Source organism: Bubalus bubalis, chromosome 2 (assembly GCF_019923935.1).
Source record: "Bubalus bubalis isolate 160015118507 breed Murrah chromosome 2, NDDB_SH_1, whole genome shotgun sequence".
Lineage (NCBI taxonomy): Eukaryota > Metazoa > Chordata > Mammalia > Artiodactyla > Bovidae > Bubalus > Bubalus bubalis.
This window is the reverse complement of record NC_059158.1, coordinates 45,675,621-45,702,880: the sequence shown is the minus strand read 5'-3', so window position 1 is coordinate 45,702,880 and position 27,260 is coordinate 45,675,621. Positions and strand designations below refer to the sequence as shown.

Here is a 27,260-nt window from a genome sequence, read left to right as displayed (position 1 = left end):
ATTAATCTTCCTTCTATTGCTCAGCGATGGGCATTTGATAGAAGTTTAAATTCATTAAGTACAAGTGAGTTAAATCTGATAGCTTTGTGTTTGACAAATTCATAGCAAATAGAATTTGACGCAATAAATTTGTAAGGTATTTCATAGAAGTACACTAAGTTCTCTGATAAGGAACATTAACTTACTTGGGTTATTTGATTACTCTCTAATTCACTGATGCGTTAATTTTCTGAATACAGTAATTACCAAATCAGGAATTACTAATAGAGAAATGAATAAAAATCTACTGCTTCAGGGCATTTAACAATGCCCAAGGGCCCTAACATATTTCTGAAAAATAAACAAAATCTCCAAAAGTTATTTGCTCACTAGAAGAATTAGCCTTGCTAATTGTCACACATATGAGATAAATTTTTAAGTGTCCCAATCTTTTAGGAGTTTATAAAAGTGAACACATTATTTCAATTGACACACTCAATATGGAAAATATACAAACAGTGCAGAGTGATTAAATACAAACACATTCATATTGTTCAACCCCAGCATGAACAAATTTAGGAGTAGAATGAAGAAAACATGATCAGCATGGCAGGAGAGAGATAATAAAGAATCAGTTCTAATCAATCAAGAAAGGGTCCACATCAAGGTTGCCATTTCCAGAGTTCTCTGAATAATAAGAAAGATCATTTCAATCACCCAGTGTGTGGGAAAAATTTTTCCAAATCATGACTATTACTAGGGGAAACAAAAATTGATAATGAAACGTACATAGGAAAGAGATTTAGAAGAAACAGGACTTTCAAACTGAAGGGAAATGGAATTCAAGTGGCACTGAATTCCCAGTTCCAGTAGCAGTATAAAGGAATTTTTTACTCTGTTTGCCTTTCTGAAAAGTCACTGAACAATTAAGAATGGAAAAACAAAGTAAAACAAGACAAGTTTTCACAATTCTCACATAGATTTAAACAAATAATTTTACATTGAATAAAGGAGATCTTACCCTGTCTTCCTGCTTAATCTCTACCATTTGTAATTCCATCCAAACCTTCTCTCCACATCCTAGCACACTTTGGTTTTGCACACTTTCCTTGATCATCCCATATGTAGAATTCCAATAATCTATTTCCTTGCCCTTAGAACAGTTTCTTAGGATGGATTCCCAAGTAAGTGAGAGACATGCTTTGGTACCTTTCCTAAAATAATGAGTTGATTTTTCACTGGATTTTAAAATAATGACTAAATAATGTCAAGGTTTTATAATTTTTAATTTGTATGAGAAGCTCTCATACCAAGGGGAATTCTGGCACCTAAATGCACTACATAATCTATTTTCAATTTTATTTTCAAGAAGTATTAAATGAAGACTTTTGAGAAATCACCTTACCCAGTGAGTTTGACTGCATGTGTCCGAAACTTTCGATATTTTTCTGAGTCTTCATTTGTGCTGGTAATGTGTCTATATATCCCTGTCTTATAATTGAAGAAATCCTCATGAACTTGCATTATAGCTAAAATAAAACCCAAAAGGATAAATGACATGATTTTAAATCATTATCTTAAAAAAAAAAAAAACCTTCAGAAATTCTTACAGAACAGTCAACAAGTAAATTACCAAGGGTAGAATCTAAAAAGGAATTTTGCAGTTCCGCTTAATTTTCTTTCCTACTTAATTGATTGAAACATTTTCTAGTTCTCTTATAAAAGTAACTTTTAGCTACTTAGCATATTACTTAAAGTCACATTATACATTTAGAACTCGATCTTTTTTAATTAACAGAAGCACTATTATCAGGAGCTGAATCCTTGCAGGAAACCCACTACACACTGGTGATCACTATTTCTCCATTAACCTTGGGCTTCTCCACCAGTCCCTTAAAATTCCAATTAAGCTATCAGTGAAGGGTGAACCTAACAAACAGGGTTTAAAGTAATTGTCCTTCCTCCTTAGAAGTAAACACAAAAGTTTCCTTGGTGAGTTTAAATAAAAAGTAAACCCTTAGCAAAAGACTACTCTGAGAAGATTGCATCCGTCCAGCTCTGGGGAGCTAAGCCAATAGTGTATTCTTTAGAAAGGAAGAGTTTATACTCTTCAGAAAGGAAGAGCTTATATTTTATAAAACTCTTCTTTCTTCCCTCACCTAGATTATTTCTTTTTCTTTTCTGTATTGTGGCTGTTTTACTGAAAGGCTTGAGCAATTTATGGTGGATACTTTAAACTCCTCTAGAAGACATGAATTGAAAGCATTTTTATTTGGGCTAGTTACATATACCTTGACAACTGTGCACAATGCTTGTCTTAGTTTGATGTGAATTTTAAATAAAATAAGAAAGAAAGCCACTAACGTTTGACAGATCCTAAAATGAAGCTTCTCCTCCAAAGTCAAGTATTACTTTTGATTTCTACTTTTTATTTCATTTTTTCATGTTGCATGCCTTTTCTGATGGTGTCCAAATACTCATAAAAGAGATGAAATCTTTATTTACTTGAACACACCTTTCCATAGGATGTTAAGAATTTATATAACTGTACTCTATTCAGCTCTTTCGTTTTGTCCTCTTTCCTGGACCTAAACTTCTTTTTAATTCTACAGATTTTAGAAGAATGCACACAGTACCATTTATTCGTCAATCTATCCCATTTTACATTCTTTTGTAAGGCAGAGGGGGAAAATGTTGTACCTTAGCACTGGCAACAACACGCAGACAGCCATGTTGCATCTACAGCAAGATGAGGCAACCAGCATTTATAACTGTGAAAATATTGCTATTGGCAATCTCTTCCATAGAGCTACTGACCCCATTAGCATTCAAAGCACCATAAGTAAAAAGTACTCTTCAACGCAGAAAAATACCCTCCCCAACTAAAGAAACATGAATGAGATGCCATGACAATTAACTTGAAGATGGATTCCTCCTTGAGTTTCTGACACCAAACAGACCTGATGATCCAACTACATAAGCTACCATAATGCAATTTTACTTCTGGAAACCACACAAACTTATTACACTCTACCCACACACAAGGGTAGGATACTGAGCTCTGTCTTCTGCTCTTGCTTCAGCCTGGCAGGAGAAAAGTTCTCAACAAACATTGGTTCCATGATGCTGAATAATTTGAACTTCAACTTTATTATTTTCAAATTTTACCTCTTTATTTTTGATTCAGTCTGTAAAATTCATGAATACTTAAGTATCTGACCATTAAATAAACATAAGCTATTCTCAATTTTCAATCATTATGCTGCAGATTTCTTTTAACTGATTAAAAGAATGAGAGAGAAACTTTAAACAGTAATATAATGATTTTAAAGACTCAAAGAGGTTTAGATAATTTGACCAAAGTCATTTAAGTAGGAAATGTCAAAATTGGAATTTCAAATTTAACCTTGACTTCAAATGCCTCGCTTCCTTCAAGTTTGTCACACAAACTCTAGTTAATGAAGGATATATTTAAATTACACATTAATTCCCTACTGTTTTTCTAGCCTTCAAAGATTACACAACTGAAAGGAGAAAAAAAATTTCTTTTTATTCATTTCAGGTTTTGTGTATGGCCCCAGGATTTTAAAAACTGAATTCAGGCCATGTTCAGAATAAGCTTTGGTTTCTCAATAAATGTTAAGCCTTGATAAAGATCAATAAAAGTCTTTCCAACACAATTTTAAAATCTGTAGTTCCTGTTATCTGTTGAACCAATATTGATTAGGCCGGCATTCAGAAACACAAAAAATACATATAACCAATAGTTCTATGGGTATACATCAAATGTTTTCAATTTAATTTTGGTTTGTTTAACCTAATTATTTTATTTATCAATTCCACTGCAGTGATAATATTAATATATTTTTGGACTTTTCAGTATTCGCAGCCTGAATTTCTACTTTAGGCCTCACTGGTTTTGTTCTCCCAAGCATTTCAAGGCAATATTTAATACTGGAAATATACACTGTGAACTTATTTTTATTCATACCATTGGTGCAAAATAAATTCCAATAGATAAGCAGAGGAACTGTGTATCAGATATAATATCTTCATATTAAATCAATGGACATTTTATAAATTAGCATATGATTTCCTTATTGATTTTAGCTTACTATCCATAACACATTTTCAAAATAGATCAAAATGGAAAGCATTTTATAAATCACAAAAATCATCCTGGCTTATTTGATTTCTTTTGAGCTCATAGGAAAAGGGAAGTGTCTACTTTGTTTCTATTGCTAAACCTTCATTTTTTACAATCCATTATCTAATCCGTTTAAGCTGAAGTGAGAAGATTTTTAACACTATGTATGAGCCAAATATAACTAAACAATGAAACAAGCTCTCAGCATTTCCTGTTTGAATGTCTTTTGGGTCCATGATCACTTTGTATAGACTAAGCTGACTTTCATCCAATGTGTCAATAACATTTGTTCAACAATTCAATTTATGAATGAGTCTGTCTTCTTCAAGTACAAGAGGAGCTAATGAGGCTATTAGGTGAGTGTATCTCCTATAATTACATTGGTTTTACAACCATTGAATCTTTAAGAATTATCTAAAAGCAAAAGATGTCTATCATTTATTAAGCTCTTTATATAGGAGTTAAACGCAAAGTTTTTATTAAAGGAATAAATAAGACACAATCATATTTCATCCAAGCTTACCTTGTGTGCATGCTAAGCCACTTCAATCAAGTCTGACTCTTTGCGACGCCATGGACTGTAGCCTTCCAGGCTCCTCTGTCCATGGGATTCTCCAGGCAAGAATACTGGAATGGATTGCTATGCCCTCCTCCAGGGGATCTTCCCGACCCAGGGATCAAACCCGTATCTCTTATATCTCCTGATTGACAGGTGAGTTCTTTACCACGAGTGCCACCTGGGAAGCCCAAGCTTACCTTGAACTGGTCCATTTTGCATGATTTCTCTCATGATCTCAGTTTCCTGGAGGGAAAAATATCAATGAACACCATTATCGTTGTCAGAGTACACTACACCTATTGTTTGGTCTGTAATGTTAGGGGCTGTACAGTCAGCTCAGGAATTATGGAACCCAGAGTGCCTTGACAACTTGCAATTTACTCTTAATCATACTTTGAAATACTTGCGTGTGAATCTCCACATTGGTGAAGTTGCTAAAGACAAGACACACACATTTCATCGACTCTTACCACTGGCAATAAATTTGGAACAAAGAGAAAATATAATAATTTTTATGGTCAAAAAGAAAAAATTAAATAAAACACTGTTTTATCAGTGGAAAGTAGTGTCATCTCCATTCTTTGGACCACAACAGTGATCCCAGATGATTATTTTGTGAGGTTCCTCAGTTTTAGCATACAAATATTTCTCTGTTTTCATCCACCGTGTAATGCAACTTTTAGGAATGAAGAAGCTCGTTCACATATGCACTTTGATTAGAGTACATCCCAGAAACTAGGACAGAAACAAATATTAACCCTGCACCAGTCCTCCAGATATTTCCATTTTGGTGGAGTAGACAGACAATCACATAACTAACTGCTAAGTAACATAACTATGAAATACTAACATAACTCATCATGATATACTAAGCTTGATTATAGAGACAAGCACAAATACCGTGGATGCAAACAAGAAAGGGACTTTGATTCTGCCTAGAAGTCAAGAAAACTTCTCAGAGAAGGTGAAGTTTTGACCTACTTCCTTGACATGGAAGTTGGCGGGATAACCACTGGGTGTGAGAGGAATCATCACCCAGTTAAGTAGAAGCAAAAAGGGCCGGTGCATGTGGGGAGCAGACAGCTGTCAATTTATGAGGAACATTATGGGCAGGTGAGGAATGGGTAGGTTGGTTGGACATGAGTCCAAAAAGCAGTAGATCAGAACCAAGTCATGAAGTTTTGACCTACTTCCTTGACATGGAAGATAACCACTGGTGTGAGAGGAATCATCATCCGGCTAAGTAGAAGCAAAGAGGGCCTGGTGTCATGGTAAGAATGTTGAACTGTATTCTACAGATAACTGAAAATCACTGAAGCTTCAAACAGTCTGAAAGTGAGAATGTCTAGGTGGCACTGATAAGATGGAGTAAAATTCTCCCAGGATTTTAACATGACAAACCGGAATCCAGGGGAATCTTTTTCCCACCATGACTATGTCCATTTCAAGTATTTTGTGGAGTAAGGCAAAGGATGAATAAAATAAGCTAATACCACAGAAAAGTCAATGAAAAAAGGTTTGCTTTAGCTTTTATCTGTCAAGTATGTATATATGTATGTGTGTATAGGCTTCCCTGGTGGCTCAGTCAGCAAAGAATCCACCTGAAATGCAGGAAATGCAGATTCAATCCCTGGGTCAGGGAAATCCCCTAGAGAAAGAAATGGCAACCCACTCCAGTATTCTTGCACAGAGAATCCCATGGAAAGATGAGCCTGGCAGGATCACAGAAGAGTCCATGGGGTTGCAAAAGAGCCAGACACAACTTAGCAACTAAACCACCATTTACTTTATATACACATATATACGTGTGTGTGTTATATAATAAACATAATTATAAAACTCTATTCCCAAGGACATTTTAAAATTTAAGGCAATCATTTGCACAGCTATATAATATAATATTATATTGTAATATATTGTAATATTGTAATATATAATATTACAAAGATCAAAAATTATACCCAAATTGGAAGTCCTTAATAAACACTTCAATAATATCAAAAATTATATCTGAAAGCATAGTATTATTTTAGAATATACTTGTTTGTAAATAGTTTTATTAACAGTAGTATATATTTTTGAGAAAGCTAACCACTAAGAAGTCTTGCAATTCAGACTTACATTGGAAGAGACCCTGTACGGAGGAGAACACTGGTAGATCCTATTGGATTTCTCGATGCTGTTGGGACATGGTGTGGTGGCATGCCGTTTTCCCCGTCCATCAGACCTACTTGCCATGGCACAGCCATTGTTGGTAGCATTTTGGTCCTTGAAAAGTGGATAGCACGCATGGGATACCAGTCTACGAGGAGTAGGCAAAGAAGTAAAGGTAATACTTAGGAAATGCAGTAATGACCTATCTCTGTATGATTTTACTGATTTGCATATCTGTAAATCATTCTGGCAACTTACATGTAAGTTTCATGACACTGAACATAGTCGTTCAATCATATGAACTCTTTCCCCGCCCCATTCCTATATCTTCGCTATAGTTTTTTTCATGGTAAGGCATTTTATTTTAAATATAGCAGTGTGTACATGCCAATCCCAAACTCCCAATCTATCCCTTCCTCTAACCCTTGCCCTCTGGTAACCATAAATTTTTTATCTAAGCCTGTGAGTCTGTTCTGTTTTATAAATAAGCTTATTTGTATCAATTTTTTTAGGTTCTAAAACCTTGCTCAAATCCATTGTAATAAAGACATTTACCTACCAAATAGAATTTTGTGAAGATGAAAAGCAATGATTAATAAAATATGTGGTAATATTAATAGGGGAAGGGCTCCTTAAGTCTTCATTTATAACCATAATATAAAAAAGCCAAATAGATAGCCAAAGGGAATTTGCTGTATGACTCAGGGAACTCAAATTGGAGCTTTGTAACAAGCTAGATGGGGAGGAAAGAAGAGGGAGTTTCAAGAGGGACATGTGTATACCTATGGCTGATTCATATTGATGTTTGGCAGAAACCAACACAATGCTGTAAAGCAATTATCCTTCAATTAAAAATAGATAAGTTAAAAAAGCCAAATTAATATGAAAAAGAACAGGTATTATCATAATCAGATGGAGTATTCTGATAAATTATATGTTTTTATTGTTATAAATACCTTCTCATAGGACTTCAATTATTATGTGCTTATAATTCATGATCCTTCAAGAGAAATTATATATACTCCTACAGTATTGAAGCTAATAAAGTAGAAAGTGATCAGATATATACATTATACAAATGATAAAAGAATTTGGTTTCTGATTTTGAAACTGAACAAAGAAAAATACAAATTATTTGGATCCAAATCTAACACAATTCATTGACTACAGAAGCAGACAATAAGGAAAATAAAACAGTGAATTTATTTTATGGGTAGCTGATGTTCAGCTGGCCATAGAATTATGGTACTAGGATTGCCTCAAGGAAATTCAACAGTGTGAAAAAAGTAAGAGAATCTGAGTAAGGAGCATGATGAAAGCTAAGCCACTTTGACAAAACGTACCAGTGGATTACTTGGGGATAATGAGTACTATGGATTGAGGTGTGTCACCCCAAATTCATGAATTTAAGCTCTAATCACCAATGCAATGGCATTTAGAGGTGGGAACTTTGAAACATAATTAGTTTTTTGTGTGTGTGGTAATATAACTTTATTTAAACCAGTAGTGAAAATATTCACATTCTTGAACAATATACTAGATTGGAAACAAACCATGATTATCAGATCATCCATGAACAAGGTAAGATTATGGACAAAATTTTCAGAAAGAAGAAAGCATATAATTCATATATATATATATATGTGAATTAGCACTTTCTTTCCAGAAAATGTTTCCTTATGCTAACTTTTCAAATCTCCCTACAAAACTTCTGCTCCATGTAAGTTTAGTTATTCTGTATTCATTCATTTTCTCTACTTTTCAAACATTTGTGTGCTTTACTTTTCAACCATAGATTTATCTTTCTATATACAGATTATCTATATCATCTCTATATACAGATATATAGTTATATCAGTATAGACAGATAATTAGCTTTAAATTAAGTCATGAGGGTGGGGATCCTCATGCTGAGATTAGTGCCCTGAGAGACAGAGACGTCTCTCTCTGCAAGTGGGGACTCAGTAAGACGTCAAGCCAAGAGCGGGGGTCTCACCAGAAAGTGATTTGACTTTGAGTACATTGATCGTGAACTTAGCTTCCAGAAATAAAAACTCTGTGGTTTAGGCCAGAGTTTATGGTATTTTGGTATGTTAACCTGAGCAGATTAATACAAGGAGATTTAATTGGTTTTCAATGTTGTTATATTTTTAAGCTCCTGAAGGGCTTTAACTTTTATTATAGTAAAATAATACAAACAGAGCTGACCAAGCACTATTAAATCAGGAAGGTAATAGCCCAAGTTGCCCATTCTAATCACCATCTTATTAGCAAAGCATTAGATACACATTTTAAAGAACTTTATAAATACGTAACACCCAGTCTCTTATAGCACACCCAGAGCACTCAGTGGATGAGGAAAGAACACATGGGCAGCACATACACCAACTATTAGTTATCAGCTGCTATTTCCTTTGCCAAATAACTCAGCTTTTAAGTAGATCTTAGACACACGGTGCTGCATGGGTATCAGACTACATGAGAGTAAAGAAATACAACCTGCATCGTCTCATCAGATGGGATTAATGTGACAATGATGTTGATGAGTTGAGGCGACTATACAGCATGTCTTTATATCATTCCTCTGGGTCTTAGGCTAATTTCCCCCTGGTATCACCTATTAATCTGCCTGGGGAACTAAGAGTCTCAAGATAAGTATGAACTCTACCCTCCTTGCGGGATTCTACAACCATTTGGCTCAGAACCACAAGAAGACAATGCTTACTTGTCTCGATTAATTTAGCTAGAAAAGTATACATTTTTTCAAACAATTGTTTCTGATAGCTTATAACTTCAGTAGATACCAAACAGAGATTATATTTAAATGAAATTCCTGTGTTTATATAGATGCAGCATATATATTTGTAGAGTTTGGGGAAAATGCAAAATGTTTTTTCCCCTTATTCTAACCCAAGCAACACTCTTAAGAATCCTAGAGATACATGTTGGGGAGCTATTTACCCACGTTTTCTCAGGTACCACCAAGCCCTATCAACACTTCCGCTGTTGCATCCATGGCGCTTCTTGGCACAGCAAGAGATCAAATTCTGAGGGGATAGGTTGGCGGTGTATCGACCTTGGGACTGAATTGCTATGCGGTCAGCTGCCACACCTGCTTCAAAGAGAATATTAATTAGTATTCAAATGGCATATAATATTGCCAAAATTTGCATAGATAGCCCTGTTTGTGTGAATCATTAAACTAGTCTCTGAAACTTAATGGAACTTAAAGGCCAAATGTGATGCATATCCCAACACACTCAACCGTGTCATAATTTCACTCATAGTTTATGTCCGGTTTTGGCATTGCTTCATTATGTTACTGTCTTCAAAGTCTGTTCTAGTTCCTTATTCTTTTCATGTTCTTTATACTTCTGAATTCTTTATTAAGAAACCTGTCAAGTGAAACACCTTGCAAGCAAGAGTCATATCTTGCTTACATTTATATCACCTGTACTTAAAATGTGTGTGTGAATACATATAATGAATATATATATATTCATTATATAATGAATGTAACTAACCTGAGGCAATCAGAAAAGCTAATCACAGAAATATTCATTGAAAATGTATCCATGTTAATCTGATATAGTGGAATAAATTAAATTTTGGTTTTAAAACTAACTGAGACTAGCATGAATCTACATTATAAATTATCACTAATTAATACTTATGTATGGAATCTAGAAAGATAGTTCAGATGAACCTATTTGCAGGGCAGGAATAGAGACGCAGACAGAGAAAACAGACTTGTAGATACAGTCTGGGGAATCAAAGAGTGGGACAAATTGAGAGAGTAGGATCAACATACGTACACTACCATGAGTGAAATAGATAACTGTGGAAAGATGCTGTGCTACACAGAGAGCTCAGCTCCTTGCTCTGTGATGACCTAGAGGGCTGGGATAGGGGGATGGCTCAAGAGGGAGGCGATACATGTGTACATACAGCTGATTCATTTTGTGGCACAATAGAAATCAACAAAACACTGTAAAGCAATTAAACTCCAATTTAAAAAATTATCAAAAAGCTACATAGCACACTTCCGTGCTTATAATTCTCTTGAAGATCATGTTCCTAATCTCAGTAGATGTCGAATTCACCTTGTTTTATGTGTACGTCTACCCTTTGTGACTGAACATTCCATTTGTTTAAATAATCCCCTAGCACGGTTGTTGTTAACATGTGTTCCTTTCCCCAGCACACATTTGTTCACCACCTGCTAGGTGGCAGGCACAAGACTGAGCAGTAGAAATTGCAACAATGAACAAAATCAAGAGTCATCATCCTAACCTCATAGAATGATAGACTGGGGAAACTAATCAACCAGTAGCAGAAAACTATATATGTGAGCATTTTGATCACGCAACCATGATAATATGTGTGTGGAGATCACAAGAAAATTGGAGTCAGTGACATTTTGGTACAGACTTTTGTTGTTGTTGGAGACCCGATATAGTCTTCTTCTTAATCTCCGACTCACTTTTGATTAAAAAAGCACATTCATAACCTTTCTTCTACCTATCCACTTTTCTCAGAAGTTATAGTTTTTACTTATCAAAATTATCTGTGTACTGGAATCCCTCACAGTGCTAGTTTAGCATTATTAAATTAGCACTGAAATAAATTCTTTAAAAATAATTCCTTTACTTATGTATTTCTGTATATGTATTTATAAAACGTAATTACAGCACATGTACAATTCTGTAGTATAACTGCTGGCATATTTTAGATGCTCAGTGTGTGCTGGATCTATAACCTCCTACTTGCTCCTCAATTCCCATGTATTTTGTGCTAGGATACATTTCACAGGAGCAAAAATCATTATACCTCTATCTCTCTTAGTCTCAAGAAAATAATTCCCTGTTTCATAAAAGAAAATAGAAATTCCTTGATGCTTTGACTTTCAGTACAAGGGCTCAGAATCAAGTGTTCCTGTAACCATTCTCTGGTTCATAAAAGACTTTCACAAACAATACTGAAGGAGTCAGAAACCTGCCTCTGGGGTCACTTCTGGGACTTCTTGCCTTTCACTTTGGGCAGGTCACTTCTTTTGTTTGTGCCTCTTTTATAAAAGCAAAGGCTTGAAAATGGGGACCTCTACCTTCCCTTCCAGCCCCATGAATCTAGATTCCAAGCAAAGAATAAGAGCTTTAAATTCTAATGATATTCAACATGTTGCTCTTATTACAGACATTCCTGAATCTCAGTGAAGGTGTAATCCAAATTCTCTTGAAATACTTAGAAAAGGTCAGAAGATTTAAGAATGACTCAGTTCAACAAATTGTTTTCCACTCTTTATATGAAAACTTTCACCGGGCTTTACCTCTGAGACTCACACTGCTATTTTTCCTGCTTATTTTATTCTGTCTCCAAGTTTGCTCTGCAGCAGGCATCACCCCTACCATTCGGAACTCCTTCGCCTCTTAGCTTCTGACATCTTGCTTAAATTTTATTTAGCTATATAACTATATTTTTACATGTGTGCATATTTTTAATTGTCTTCTTTATCCCATTTTATAATTTTTAGCTTCTTTGAAAGACAACTTTTCTCATTGTAACCACTGCTATATTGAATATGCAGGATACAAAACTGACATCAGAGGGACAGATGGACTTGGCCCTGTGCTGAGGCCATCTATGGGACTGTGATCAATGGACCCCAAAAATACACAGTCCAGATCAGCCTAGCAAGTCACTTTCAGTATTTCACAGCAAATATTTTTCCTAAGACATCTTCAGAAATGCTGGTCTAGCTTAAACTTAAAGTAAAATTATTATATATCCCTTAAGAGGTGTAATACATTAGCCACATAAACATAAAATGGCAAATGATGTATCTGATTAAATCTGTCCCCATCCATTTGAAACAAGGCTCAAAAAGATTCCCATGCCAGAGAATATTTACGCTGGGGGAATAAGCATTACCACAGATGTAACAGATGGAGACACTCCAGGGTGAGCTCAACCAAATGCATCTTTTCTAGAACAAACTAGCTTATTCTATGAAGTGATGGTATTTAGAGAAAGTCTCAGCACTGCTCTGTCCCAAGAAGTGCCACCCTTCAGAGCCTGTGAAGTTATTTCATGATGCATTCAGAACTTGGTCTGTTTTTGAGGACTCTTGGAATTATTTCTAAGCCTAGAGCACAGTTTTATGAAACTGATCTTTGAGAGTAGACAATGTTGTGTGAGGTCTAATTGTTGTAATATAATCAACACATTTTGAGGATACTTTGGAGACCAAATCTTGGGATTAACCTGAGTACTGATGTACTGGCCTTGTGAAACTGTATGAAGTTGCTGTAATAGAGGTGTGTTATCCCTCACACTGCTTTTAGTGAACTTTTTTTAAGTCTTTATTGAATTTTTTACAATATTGCTTCTGTTTTACTTTTTGGTATTTTGGCCACAAGACATGTTGGATCTTAGCTTTCCCACTAATGATCAAATCCACACCCTCTTCACTGGAAGGCAAAGTCTTAACAACTGGGCCACCAGGGAAGTCCCTCCTTACACTTTTGAAGTAATTTGGAAACTACTCTTGTTAGATCAGTTGTTTCACTGTAGAGTCAGAATCTACAAAACTGATTTTATCTAAAATGAAATAAAGGGATGGTATGGGGAAGGAGGAGGGAGGAGGGTTCAGGATGGGGAACACATATATACCTGTGGCGGATTCATTTTGATATTTGGCAAAACTAATACAATTTGTAAAGTTTAAAAATAAAATAAAATTTAAAAATAAATAAATTAATTAATTAAATGAAATAAAGCCCATTTAATCCATTATCACTTAGTTCTGAAGTATCTACATCAAATATATTAATTTCATAATTAAATATATTTCTGCAGATCTAATCAAGAGAAAAGAATATAAGAATTATTTTATACATACAATATATATGTATAACATACATATTAGGATTGCAGATAGTACTATGGGTAAAGAGGAATCTTATACTCTTCTTATGATCTGGCCTTAACTCTCAAAGAACAAACACATTTTGGCAACTTTTCTCTGTTACTCTTTTGATCTACTCTCTATTTAAAATTAGTCTGTGATGATAAAGACCAATTTCAGAGTAAAAATGGGTTTTTATTTAATCTTCAGGCTGCTTTCTCTGGTTAAAGTAAGATTTTATTTTATTGACCAAGTGATAATATTTAGATGTTCTAAATTAAAAACCCTTTTAAGTACTATCCCAGTGTCTAGAGTAAAAGGGAGAATTTGTAAGTAAGTAATTAAAATGACTTTATTACTTGCAGTGGAAAAAGCCCAGGATGCAGCACAATTTTTTTGATCCAAAGGGCCATGGGTCCATCCAGGCCATTTGTAAGATGCAATAAAGAATTCTGGAAGATCAGTAGTTTCAGTTGAAGAAGCCTAAAGAAGAAAAAGAAGCAAATATATGAGAGTTTTTCCAATTTATCCCAATAACCATTATAAGAAATCCCCATGCCCTGTTATAATGTTTTTTTATTTTGTACATTCAACTGTTCTGAATGACATTTCTTAAATGTATTATTTATGTAACACATCTATTTCACTCTATGTTTAAAAATAGCAATTCAATGTGGGGAATCATAACATAGTACAAAATTGAAAGAATACGTAGAATGTGTTTTCTCAGTTACTATATAATGCAATAATTTTGGCCACTGTTTTTTGTTATCTTGAATATCCTGCATTTCCTTACATGCTGCTATTTAGGTGATGGGATAAAAGTGTCAAATTCTCAAGCAGATTGTGCTAGAGTGTCTGCATGAAAACTCGAAGAGCAGTGCCTAGAAATCCTAGAAATCTGGGTGGTTTTAGATTCTTATGTCATCAGATTGGCCACACAGCAGAATCTTGGAGTTGAAGCAGAATAAATTTGCTTCTCTGAGTACATAGTTTCAGAGACATAGACATGAACTCAAAGTCTTTCTACCTGGGACAGAAATACACCTACCTTCTACATTACTCATACTTTCATTATTGGTTAATCAGTGTGCTTTTAGGAGTTATGATATTAAGCTGCCCCATGTTCCAGAAAAATAGCTAGATTATCATTGTTATTGCAATTTATCACTTTAGAATTCTAATTTAATAATGGAGCTGGGCTATTTCCCTCCTGCTCTGTGGAAGTAATAAAGGTATAACACATTTTTGCAGGGTTGAGCTATTCAGAATTCGACATCCACTTTCCAAAGTTGGGAGAAGGCAATGGCACCCCACTGCAGTACCTTGCCTGGAAAATCCCATGGACGGAGGAGCCTGGTGGGCTGCAGTCCATGGGGTCGCAAAGAGTCGGACACGACTGAGCGACTTCACTTTCACTTTTCACTTTCCTGCATTGGAGAAGGCAATGGCAACCCACTCCAGTGTTCTTGCCTGGAGAATCCCAGGGACAGGGGAGCCTGGTGGGCTTCCGTCTATGGGGTCTCACAGAGTCGGACACAACTGGAGCAACTTAGCAGCAGCAGCAGCAGCAGCAGCTCCAAAGTTGGCCAGAGAACTTTGTACATGGGAGGTATGCAGTAAATACCTGATAATAATGAGGAAATACACATCTATCTGATAGACTGCATAACTTTAAGAACATCATTTCCTCCCCCAGGCACATTCTTATAATAATAGCATTTATTTATTTTTTATGATTTACTGTTTAAAAATAAAAGTATATTAATGAATAATCCTTCTCCATAAGAAAAGGTGATAAACAACAGGCAAAATACCATATTTATTAAAACATATTTACAGTATCTATCACTAAGTCAGATCAATTCATGAAGCTCACCTGTCAGATCTTACAAGACTTTTTACCAATTATTTAATATTGCTTTTCTTTAAAATAAACCCTTAAGACTTGAGACCCAAGAAGCACATATTACCTTGAAATTTTATTTACTTTATGACACCAGACAATCTGATATAATAAACACAGGGCAAATTTTACATCTCATTACTCCATGATTATTGCATTCCTCTATAAAGTAAGAATGTTTTCAAGAGCTAATAAAGAAAAGTAAACACCACAGAATAACAGCTTTTAGTAGTTGGTAATGAAGTCTGACTTCATTAAATGATTTTTTTTTCCCTTGGTCAAAGGATAACTTAATAAAGCAAAAAACTCAAGAGGATCAGCTGACAGAGACAGAAATTCCAAAATGACAGTGACCTAAAGATGCAAAAATTTAATTTTAAAAAGTTTTACACTATTACAGATGGCATTTTACTTTCATTGTAATGTTGAAAAATTTCAGCCACATTCTGTTTTCAGATTAAGATTAGTCAAACTTGAACAGTCTCCCACCTTAATATTTCAATTTTGATTAGAGATTAAATATCCTGTAAAAAAATGTAAGAATTAAAAGCATTGGTGAATGCTGGAGAATATTTTACAAGAATTGTTGCATTTAATAGAATCAAAATCTCTAAAAGTAATGGACACCCAGTCACAGAGCAGATTGAGAACTAACTAATCAAATTCTGGACGTTCTAGACAGTGTTACTAAGAGCCCATATTTGCACAGTATCCACTCGGTGAATCACCCCTTCATCTCCTAGTTGCACTTATTCCCACTTAAATGTGGATAATGAGTGACCCAAGAATCAGAAGAAGTCAACAGAAAATATTATTCTCTTCTGACCAAGTTCAGTGGCCATGCATACCAAGAAATTTCTTCTAAGCTACTTAATATTAGAGAAGAAAGGGCTAACTTCCAGGTGATAATGGCAAAATGAATTTTTCATCTTCAATAATATTTGCTTTCATGCTTGAAATCTGAAAGAGTTTTGCTTTGTTACTTGGCCAATTTTGTTTTTTTATACGGAACTAGTTTCTTGTAAATATCATTAATCAGTGACCACACTATGACAGGTGGAGCTAGTCCCTCAGGGCTCCTGCTTTGAGTAGGCTTTCCTTCCATTTATAAGTTTTAGTGATAGCAATTTTAGTTCAGTACCTGCAGGCTCAGAAAAATGACTATATTTCCTGGTCTCCCTTGGCTCCCAGGTGTGGCCACATTACTAAGTTCTGTCTCATGGAATTTTACCCCTTTTTATTTATCCTTTTCAGAGAAGGCAATGGCACCCCACTCCAGTACTCTTGCCTGGAAAATCCCATGGGCGGAAGAGCCTGGTAGGCTGCAGTCCATGGGGTCGCTAAGAGTTAGACACGACTGAGCGACTTCACTTTCACTTTTCACTTTCATGCATTGGAGAAGGAAATGGCAACCCACTCCAGTGTTCTTGCCTGGAGAATCCCAGGGACGAGGGAGCCTGGTGGGCTTCTGTCTATGGGGTCACACAGAGTCGGACACGACTGAAGTGACTTAGCAGCAGCAGCAGCAGCATTTATCCTTTTATCTTTTTTTTTTTTTTTGGCTTGAACCCAGGACATTGTCAAATGTAAGAAGCATCCCAGCTTCAGAGGTGTGATAATAAAGAAAACGTATCTCTGGAAATTGATGAACTGCTCTCTCTTAAGATGACTTTCTCAGAACACTAGTTCTGAGAAATTTTAATAGATAATTGCAAGAGGAGCAGCTGATTAATCAAACAGTTCTAAGAAACACTGGCTTTAAAAATTAGTCTTTGTTGTCCTCACTGCAATACTTTTTATAAACTACCTAAGTGCTGAGAGGCTGTAAGAAACAAAAATAATGTTTGTGATTCTCAATATGCGTGACCCAATGCAACATATTCTACTCTATTTCATTTAACATCATTTTTGCTGTGAAGTAGATCAGAGGACTAGTGTTTCATGGAACTCACTTTGGGAAGAATGATCATATAGACTAGATAGTTTCTAATTTGGGGAGTCCATGTAACCCAGAAGGACCCTGCAAGATCATCTGGAAACAGACCCCCACCCGTGTCCTCCACCTGCCTTTTGTCTTTAGAAGTGAAGTGAAAGTCACTCAGTCATGTGCAACTTTTGCAACCCCATAGACTGTAGCCCGCCAGGCTCCTCTGTCCATGGGATTCTCCAGGCAAGAATACTGGAATGGATTGCCATTTCCTTCTCCATGTCTTTAGAAAACTTTAATTAAAGAATGAGTTTAATTAAAGGAATGAGAAAATGCAAATAGAAAGGAAAACAGTGAAGCAAGACAAAACAATAATACCTTAGCCATTAAACAAAGTCCAAGGCCTCCTTTAGTTATTCCTCAAGGACTCTAGATAAATATTCAAGTCATGTCCTTTGAGCTGTTTTTCAGACACTGAAACCCCCACCAGGTGGGAGAAGTTAACTATATGCTGCCTGCAAGGACTTAGATCCCAGACCGCTTCCAACCAGAAGGTTAATGATGTGGACTCCCACTTGCCTCACCACCAACCAGTCAGAAGAACGTCCACAAGCTCACAATGCCCTCTTTGACCCGTTGCTATAAAACTCACTACCCTCTCCAGGTCAGAAACACAGTCTTGAGGGCACTAGCCCGCTGTGGCCCTCTTGCCTGGCAAAGCAATAAAGTTATTCTTCTCTGTCTCACACAAAACTCTCTCTCTGAGTTTCTATTCAGCACCAGTGAACAGAGGCCATATTTCGGCAACAGCCAAAGAGCAGGTATCTATTTTATCAGCACACCTCAGGAATCACCTCAGGAATCTACTTTTTAACAGCCCCCAATTTTTGTTCCCAAAAAAGGGAAAAAGTAAATTTTCACATTTCTCTCTCAAAGATATGTCCTGTGGTGATCAATTCGGCCTCACAATGTTGATTCAATTACATCACAGTGCTACGCATCAGGCTTCGACTAGTAAAGAAAATAAACTGAAAACTCAGAAACAGACTGATAACACATTCATTCTGCCACAAGTTCAGCTGAATGAGGAGTGAGGACAGTGTCGTGTTTCCTCAAGTTTGCTGAAGGGTTTGTGATTCTATTTTGAGGACAGAAAGAAAGAAAAGAGAGAGTCTGGAGGAAACATAAGGAAATGCTTGATGCTCTTTGAATTTCAAAACGCTTGTTTCAGAGACATCCAATTCTGCCCCTGGTTCTTCACCCACAGAGTGGAGGAGATGCTGGGATGAACTAAGGGAAGTGCACACTTAAAGTCCACCACGACATCTGCCTGTCATGGTGCCGCATCACTGACACCTACTGTAAGCTGTGACAAACCTAGACAGCCTGTTAAAAAGCAGAGACATCACTTTGCTGACAAAGGGCTGTATAGTCAAAGCTGTGGTTTTTCCAGTAGTCATGTAAGGATGGGAAAGTTGAACCATAAGGAAGGCTGAGTGCCAAAGAATTGATGTTTTCAAACTGTGGTGCTAGAAAAGACTCTTGAGAGTCCCTTGGACAACAAGGAGATCAAACCAGTCAATCCTAAAGGAAATCAACCCTGAATATTCATTGGAAGGACCGATGCTGAAGCTGAAGCTCCAATACTTCGGCTCCTGTTGTGAAGAGCTGACTCACTAGAAAAGACCCTGATGCTGGGAAAGATTGAGGGCAGGAGGAGAAGGGGGCAACAGAGGATGAGATGTTTGGATGGCATCACCTATTCAATGAATGTGAATTTGAGCAAGCTCTGGGAGAGTGTGAAGGACAGTGAAGTCTGGCATGTTTGCAGTTCATGGGGTCACAAAGAACTGGACACAGTTGGGTGACTAAACAACAACATGATGAGAGGTAAAAAAGACCTTGGGAATAGTCACCCTGATATTTCCCAAAGGTACCTCATTGCTCAATATTTACCCACACTAAAATACATTTCAGAAAATAATAAGCAACTTCCTCCTAGAGAAACAGATTTAGTCAATCAAATACTATGTTTTATCTAGATAATGATGATCCAGGTAATGAAGTAATTTTTTCTTTCTCACCTCAATGATCAGTGGTTTTAAAAGTTATATAATATATAAAATGTTATTTTACTTTAACTTCCAACAAGCAAAAGAAAAAGATGCCGTTTTTTATTTGTTGGTGATGCCAACTTAGACACACTAATATCATGCATATTGAATGTCTGAGAAAAGACGTACTAGTAAACAATGAGGTTATCCCCCAAATTTAGAACATATTTAAATACATCAACCTGATACCATATAATGTAGTAAAGTTACAGGCTTTAAATGTTTATTATTGTTTATTTATTTGGCTGCATCGGGTCTGAGTTGTGGCATATGAACTCCTTAGCTACAGGTTTTAAATGTTATACCAGCTTTATTAGTATTTTAATAGTTTCCAAATAGCTCCACCTAAGAGGTGAGTCTTATTTGTGATAAATTAGTTAACTTCATTGTTCTTCCAGGGAATGAATAACAAAGCTATTAAAATTATATTTTTTAACTAAGCCAAGTAGAGAAATGAACTCTGACTTTCCCCATCTCTATTTGAAAACAGTATCTTTTATTCAAAATATTTGCAATATTTATAATAGGACATAACTCAGGGAAGCCTCTTAAAGTTATCTCTCAAATTCAATGCACTTGAACTTGACTGAAAAACAATCAGGTACAGAGCTGTTCATTTGATTAGATTAGACTTGACATGATTTGATTTGATTTGATTTAGGAGAAGAGTAGAATTTTCAGGTTCACCAGAAATACATAAAGTCCATCAAGGCCAATAAATCCAGAACACTCTATTTATGAAATAAAATGCTCTAAATAATGAAGCCTTTCATTATTTAGCTCTTACAGAATTTACCTGTTTCAGAAATCTGCTATTCTCCCAAGGTTAATGAAAGGAAGAAAGAGCAAATTTACATATTATATAATAACATTTCTGTTATGCTCAACTATTATATGAGCATAATAGATTATGCTCAATCTATTATAACTGTGTGGAAAGTACTTCTTATTCATCATTTCATGGACTTCTCACAGGCCTGTGAGCTGGGTACCTCTGCTATAACCATTTAAGCCAGACTAAATAAGACCCAAGCACACAGCATGCAGAGCTCATGTCCATCAGGGCATATGAAACACAGCAATGTGACTAAATGCACTGCCTACATGTACTTATCAACAGACCTCAACTGTGCTCCTTCTGTTGGTTTCAAAGGACCTCAGTTTTCAGTTCAGTCGCTCAGTCCTATCTGATTCTTTGCAACCCCATGGACAGAAGCATGCCAGGCTTCCCAGTCCATCACTAACTCCCAAAGTTGCATGCCAACTTTGCCTACAATCATAATAATTATTTTCTTTCTGAGACACTTAGAAACCTTTGTTTTATCCCTGAATGTATTTCTGCTCCCTCCAGTACTTTTCTTTCAATATTTTAGCATCTCCTAAGTGTGTTCTGTGGGCTTCCCTGGTGCCTTTACGCTTTACCATCTGGTAAAGTGTCTGCCTTCAATGTGGGAGACCCGGGTTAGATTTCTGGGTCAGGAAGATCCCCTGGAGAAGGAAATGGCAACCCACTCCAGTACTCTTGCCTGGAAAATCCATGGACGGAGGAGCCTGATAGGCTACAGTCCATGGGGTCGCAAAGAGTCGGACACGACTGAGTGACTTCACTTCATTAAGTGTGTTCTGTGGAATATAAATCCTGTGGAATATTAACCATCATTATAAGCAAAGGAGAAAAGGTTCTATGATGTCATGATTTCAGGAAACATGGGGTAAAAAAAAAATGTCAATGAAGTGACTCTTTGGAAGAAAGATACACCATTTCACAAATATATTTGACCACAGATAGGACACTTTTATTCCAAACCTTGCAGGATTGATAACTAATGGCACATATGTCGAGAAATATTGAAATAAGTTTCTGTGTTTTCTAACCTGTTTTAACTGTGTTTTTAACGGTTTCTAACCTGTTTTTCTACCATAAAGAGAAAAAAGTCCTAAGTGGTAGAGTTTAAATTTTCAGGGAGCGATGGTCTTCTGAAAACCAGCTCCCCATCAGTCCCACTGTGAATTTACCAAGACAGCACACAAAGTTCCAATGGGCTGACAGAGAATTGTTGATTAATTTAATTTAGAGGAGAACAATTTGGAACAGGGTTGTCTAATCAAGGCATTATTTTGAACAATCTCAAGAAAACACCTTTAAGAAAAAGTTAGGCAAATGTTGACCAGCCGATGTCATTTGACTTGACATTAGACGTAATTCTAAAGTATACCTGTGGCGGATTCATTTTGATATTTGGCAAAACTAATACAGTTATGTAAAGTTTAAAAATAAAATAAAATTAAAAAATAAATAAATAAATAAAGTGGGTGGAAATGAGTCTTCCTACAAAACAAGGATCTGCATGGTCTAGTCAGGACCCTCTTGCCCTCTTTCTTTCCCCTCTCTCACTTCCTCTCAGTCAGTCTGCTTGTACCAGGGAAAACAATCAGTTTTTGTTTCCTTTTGTCGGCTCACCCTTAGGACTGTCATCCAGGAAGAGCTACCAAAATCTTTAAGCTAGACCTTTCTAACCTCCCATGATCAGTATATTCTATTCCTCATTGTTACACATCACAGCCTACAAAAATTCATTTGGGTTGAATTAATTCATATTTTGGGGGGCTCCAAAATCACTGCAGATGGTGATTGCAGCCATGAAATTAAAAGACGCTTACTCCTTGGAAGGAAAGTTGTGACCAACCTAGATAGCATACTAAAAAGCAGAGACACTAGTTTGCCAACAAAGGTCTGTCTAGTCAAGGCTATGGTTTTTCCAGTGGTCATGTATGGATGTGAGAGTTGGACTATGAAGAAAGCTGAGTGCTGAAGAATTGATGTTTTTGAACTGTGGTGTTGGAGAAGACTCGTGAGAGTCCCTTGGACTGCAAGGAAATCCAACCAGTCCATTCTACAGGAGATCAGTCCTGGGTGTTCATTGGAAGGACTGATGCTGAAGCTGAAACTCCAGTACTTCAGCCACCTCATGCGAAGAGTTGACTCATTGGAAAAGACTCTGATGCTGGGAGGGATTGGGGGCAGGAGGAGAAGGGGACAACAGAGAATGAAATAGCTGGATAGCATTACCGACTCGATGAACATGTATTTGGGTGAACTCCGGGAGATGGTGATGGACAGGGAGGCCTGGTGTGCTGCGATTCATGGGGTCACAAAGAGTCAGATACGACTGAGCGACTGAACTGAACTAAACTGAGCTGAATTCATATAGATTAACCAGGTTTTTTTTTTTTCATATTTATATGATCATGGAACTCTTTATCAAAGACCTGTTGATAAGCCACCAACCTAGCTCAGAAGACATATTATGGGAACAATGGCTTCAAACAAGCCGGGAAGCCAGGAAGCCAGCTAGAGAAGATAAGAGCTTTTCCACAAACCAGGAATGACTCACAGTTCACCTTTCCCACTCAAGATAAAGAATATGATAAATCTCAGTTCTCATTCAGGTAATGTGCTCGAGGAAAAGGACCTGTCTTGGGCTGGTGATGCAGGGTTCTCAGAAAAACCATCCCAACTGTTGGTAACTGCCTATCCAGTTAGTACAGTTAGTATGTAACACACCATCCTATGTTGAAAATTGCATTTAAAAAATGTATTGGGGAGGGGGGGAGTTATCCAGAAGCAAACACACACAAAATAATTCATTTCTACTGTATTCAGAGTCCATTTGATAATTGGGGGTATTTTGTGTTATATGTAGTCACCAGGCTAAGAATTAACCTATTTTTAAAGCTCTTCCTGTAGCAACTGGTTTAACTCAGTTCATTTGATCCCATGTTATTCACTGAAGTACTTGTTATATTTCTGATTTTCTAATATTTGACCAGATACCAGGACAATTTCAACACTCAGAAAATTTTTGAAGAGACTTCAGCCTTGAAGCTACTATACCTTAGAAATGGGAAGCTATTTCCTTGCTTTGTATCATAAGTGGGCAGCAGAACTCTTACAGATCAGCCAAATTTTCCTTATTGCCTTCCTGGAACTACTTGGCAACTTTATTACATTAATTCATAGTGCTAGGTAATTTAAATTCTCCCAAAGCTCTAATCGTTTTTCATTTAAATATTGCTTTAGTGACTTTTATGCAAACAAATCCCCAGGAGCCAATAAGTGATTTAGAATTAGATTTCCTTTTTCTATGCTATAAACTGTGGCAACCTGGGAAAGAAATGTACCTCATTTCTCCCAGAATATAAAATACTCTAAGTTGCAAGAAAATAGAGCTTCATAAGATATGTTAGAAAGAACTCAGAGAAAATGTATATCGACACCTAAATGAATATTTGGCTTAGTGGGCCCTCACTAGAAGCAAGGGAAAAATATTCCTTACAAAGGGGATGAATTTCTTATTTTCCCAAACAATTCTGTCTCTTTTTATCCAGATAAGGACAAAAATGAAAAAGAAAAAAACCAGGAAAAAGTACCTCTTTTTCCAACTGATCATATAATTAAGTCACTCAAAGTTATGATAACCTCTAAAGATGTTATAATTTACTGATTGTAGAAAAAAATCCAAAAATATATCTATTGTAGCTGTTCAGTCACTCAGTTGTGTCTGACTCTTTGTGACTCCATGAACTGCAGCATGGCAGGCATCCCTGTCCATCACCATCTCCTGGAGCTTGCTCTAACTCATACTCATTGAATCAGTGATGCCACCCAACCGTCTCATCCTCTGTCATCCCCTTCTCCTCCTGCCTTCAATCTTTCCTAGCATCAGGATTTTTTCTAATGAGTTGGCTCTTCTCATCAGTGACCAAAGTATTGGAGTTTCAACATCAGTCCTTCCAAAGAATATTCAGGATTGATTTCCTTTAGGATTGACTGGCTTGATCTCCTTAAAGTCTAAGGGACTCTCAAGAGTCTTCTTCAATGCCACAGTTAAAAAAAACATCAATTCTTTGGTTTTCAGCTTTCTTTATGGTCCAACTTTCACATGCATACATGACTGTTGGAAAAACCATAGCTTTAACTAAAGGGATCCCTGTAGATAAAACAATATCTCTGCTTTTCAGTACACTGTCTAGGTTTGCCATAGCTTTTCTTCCAAGGAGCAAGCGTCTTTTAAATTTCATGCCTGTAGTCAACATCTGCAGTGATTTTTGGAGCCTAAGAAAATAAAGTCTATCACTGTTTCCATTTTTTCCCCATCTATTTGCCATAAAGTGATGGGACCAGATGCCATGATATTCATTTTCTGAATGTTAAGTTTTAAGACAGCTTTTTCACTCTCCTCTTTCACTTTCGTCAAGAGGCTCTTTAGTTCCTCTTCATTTTCTGCCATAAGGATGGCGTCATCTACATATCTGAGGTTATTGATATTTCTCTCGGAAATCTTGATTCCAGTTTGTGCTTCATCCAGCCCAGCATTTGGCATCATGTACTCAGCATATAAATTAAATAAGCAGGGTGACAATACACAGCCTTGATAGACTCCCTTCCCAATATTGAACCAGTCCATTGTTCCATGTATGGTACTAACTGTTGCTTCTTGACCTGCATACAGATTTATCAGGAGGCAAGTAAGGTGATCTGGTATTCCCATCTCTTTCAGAATTTTCCAGTTTGTTGTGATCCACACAGTCAAAGGCTTTAGTGCCATCAGTGAAGCAGAAGTAGGTGCAGTCAATGAATCATATTTGCTGCTTAGAAATATATCTAAGCTGATCATTTCAGAAAGATATCTGGCTCCAAGATTAAAAGCCATTTTGCTATTTTGAACCTGAATGGGTCAAAGTTAACTGATTCTACAGGAACACTCAGGACCAGTTGGGGGACAGATCTTTTAAAGTCCTGTCTCTGCCCGTGATATGGAACAACTTAGATGTCTATCAACAGATAAATAGATAAAGAAGATATGGCACATGTATATATACAATGCAGTATTACTCAGATATAAAAAGGAACAAAATTGGATCATTCATAGTGATGTGGATGAAACTAGAGTCTGTCATACAGAGTGAGGTAAATCAGGAAGAGGAAGATATCGCATATTAATGTACATACTATGGAATGTAGAAAAATGCCACAGCCGAACCTATCTGCAGGGCAAGAATAAAGATGAAGACATAGAGGATGCAATTGTGAACACAGTAGAGTGGGAAGTGGCTGACATGAGCTTAGAGACTAGCATTGACATATATACACTGCTGCTGCTGCTAAGTCGATTCAGTCATGTCCGACTCTGTGTGACCCCATAGACGGCAGCCCACCAGGCTCCCTGTCCCTGGGATTCTCCAGGCAAGAACACTGGAGTGGGTTACCATTTCCTTCTCCAATGCATGAAAGTGAAAAGTGAAAGGGAAGTCGCTCAGCCGTGCCCGACTCTTAGCGACCCCATGAACTGCAGCCTACCAGGCTCCTCCGTCTATGGGATTTTCCAGGCAAAAGTACTAACATGTATAAAATAGTGGAAAAATGCTTCTTGTACACACAGTGGACTCTGCCCAGTGCTGGGATGACTTAGAGGGGTGAGATGGGAAGGGGAGGGAGGCTCAAGAGGGAGAGAATAAATGTATACATATAGCTGATTCACGTTGTCGTACAGCAGAAGCTAACACATTGTAAACCAATTCAACTAGAATAAAAAAAATTGTAATAGTATAGTTCTGGCTCTGCCATTTAAATAATTCTAGGTGGCTTCTCTCTACTTCAGTGTGACTTAGCCTCTCTCTTTCTCAGTGTTCTTGTCTTTAAAACACAGATAATCACAGTACCCACTACATCAAGCCAAGAATTAGATGAGATAATGCATGCAAGTGCTAATAAGAGTGCTTGGCACACAACTACTCAATCCATGGCAGCTATTGTGATCTTTTCGCATACTAGTTATAATTTAGCAGCGTCTGCTACTGGAATGTGAATTGGAATAATAACTCAGGGGATTACATCTTCCGAAAGCAAAGCACATTAAACATTTAATGAGAAACTTGTGGATTTACAACTCATCCAACAGCAAACAGCAGCACTGCCTGCTGTCAAATGCTGAGAGCTTCCAGACAGCCAGGAACTGACATCTTCATTGCAGAGTGAAGTGTCAGTTCTTTAGCAGCCTGGACATTTGTTCTTTGGGCTTTTTTTAAATTTAATTTTTATTTTATATTGGAGCATGATTGATTTTCAATGTTGTGTTTGTTTTAGGTGTACAGCAAAGTGATTCAGTTTGTCTATATGCAAATATTCATCCTTTTTCAGATCCTTTTTCCATGAAGTTTATTAAAGAATACTGAGTAGAGTTCCCTGAGATATAGGGGGTGAGTTATGTTAGTCCCTCAGTCATATCTGACTCTTTGAAACCTCATGGACTGCAGCCCTGAGGCTCTTCTGTCCATGAAATGCTCCAGGCAAGAATACTGGAGTGGATTATCATTTCTTTCTTCGGGGTATCTTCCTGACCCAGGTATTGTACCTCAATCTCCTGCATTGCAGACAGATTCCTTACTATCTGAGCTACCAGGAAAGCCCCAAGATATACAGCTCTCTTTTTTGATTATCTATTTTATATACAAGGGCTTCCCAGGGAGCTCAGTGGTAAAGAATCAGCCTGATAGTGCTAGACGCAAG

The 27,260-nt window shown here is 36.8% G+C and overlaps 1 protein-coding gene across 3 annotated transcripts in view; it reads right to left on the bottom strand.

The window, feature by feature from the left end:
- Window positions 1-27,260, bottom strand: part of TINAG (tubulointerstitial nephritis antigen) — a 106,900-nt gene that overhangs the window by 54,435 nt on the left and 25,205 nt on the right. For 2 of the 3 annotated variants that reach the window (XM_045163423.1, XR_006640255.1), the window contains exons 5-9: window positions 14,103-14,226; window positions 9,801-9,954; window positions 6,807-6,987; window positions 4,883-4,928; window positions 1,385-1,508 (exon numbers count right to left, since the gene is read on the bottom strand). In XM_045163423.1, coding sequence (XP_045019358.1) covers window positions 1,385-1,508; window positions 4,883-4,928; window positions 6,807-6,987; window positions 9,801-9,954; window positions 14,103-14,226 — 629 coding nt within the window. The remainder of the gene's footprint in view (window positions 1-1,384; window positions 1,509-4,882; window positions 4,929-6,806; window positions 6,988-9,800; window positions 9,955-14,102; window positions 14,227-27,260) is intronic. The other variant, XM_045163425.1, reaches the window with a different exon arrangement.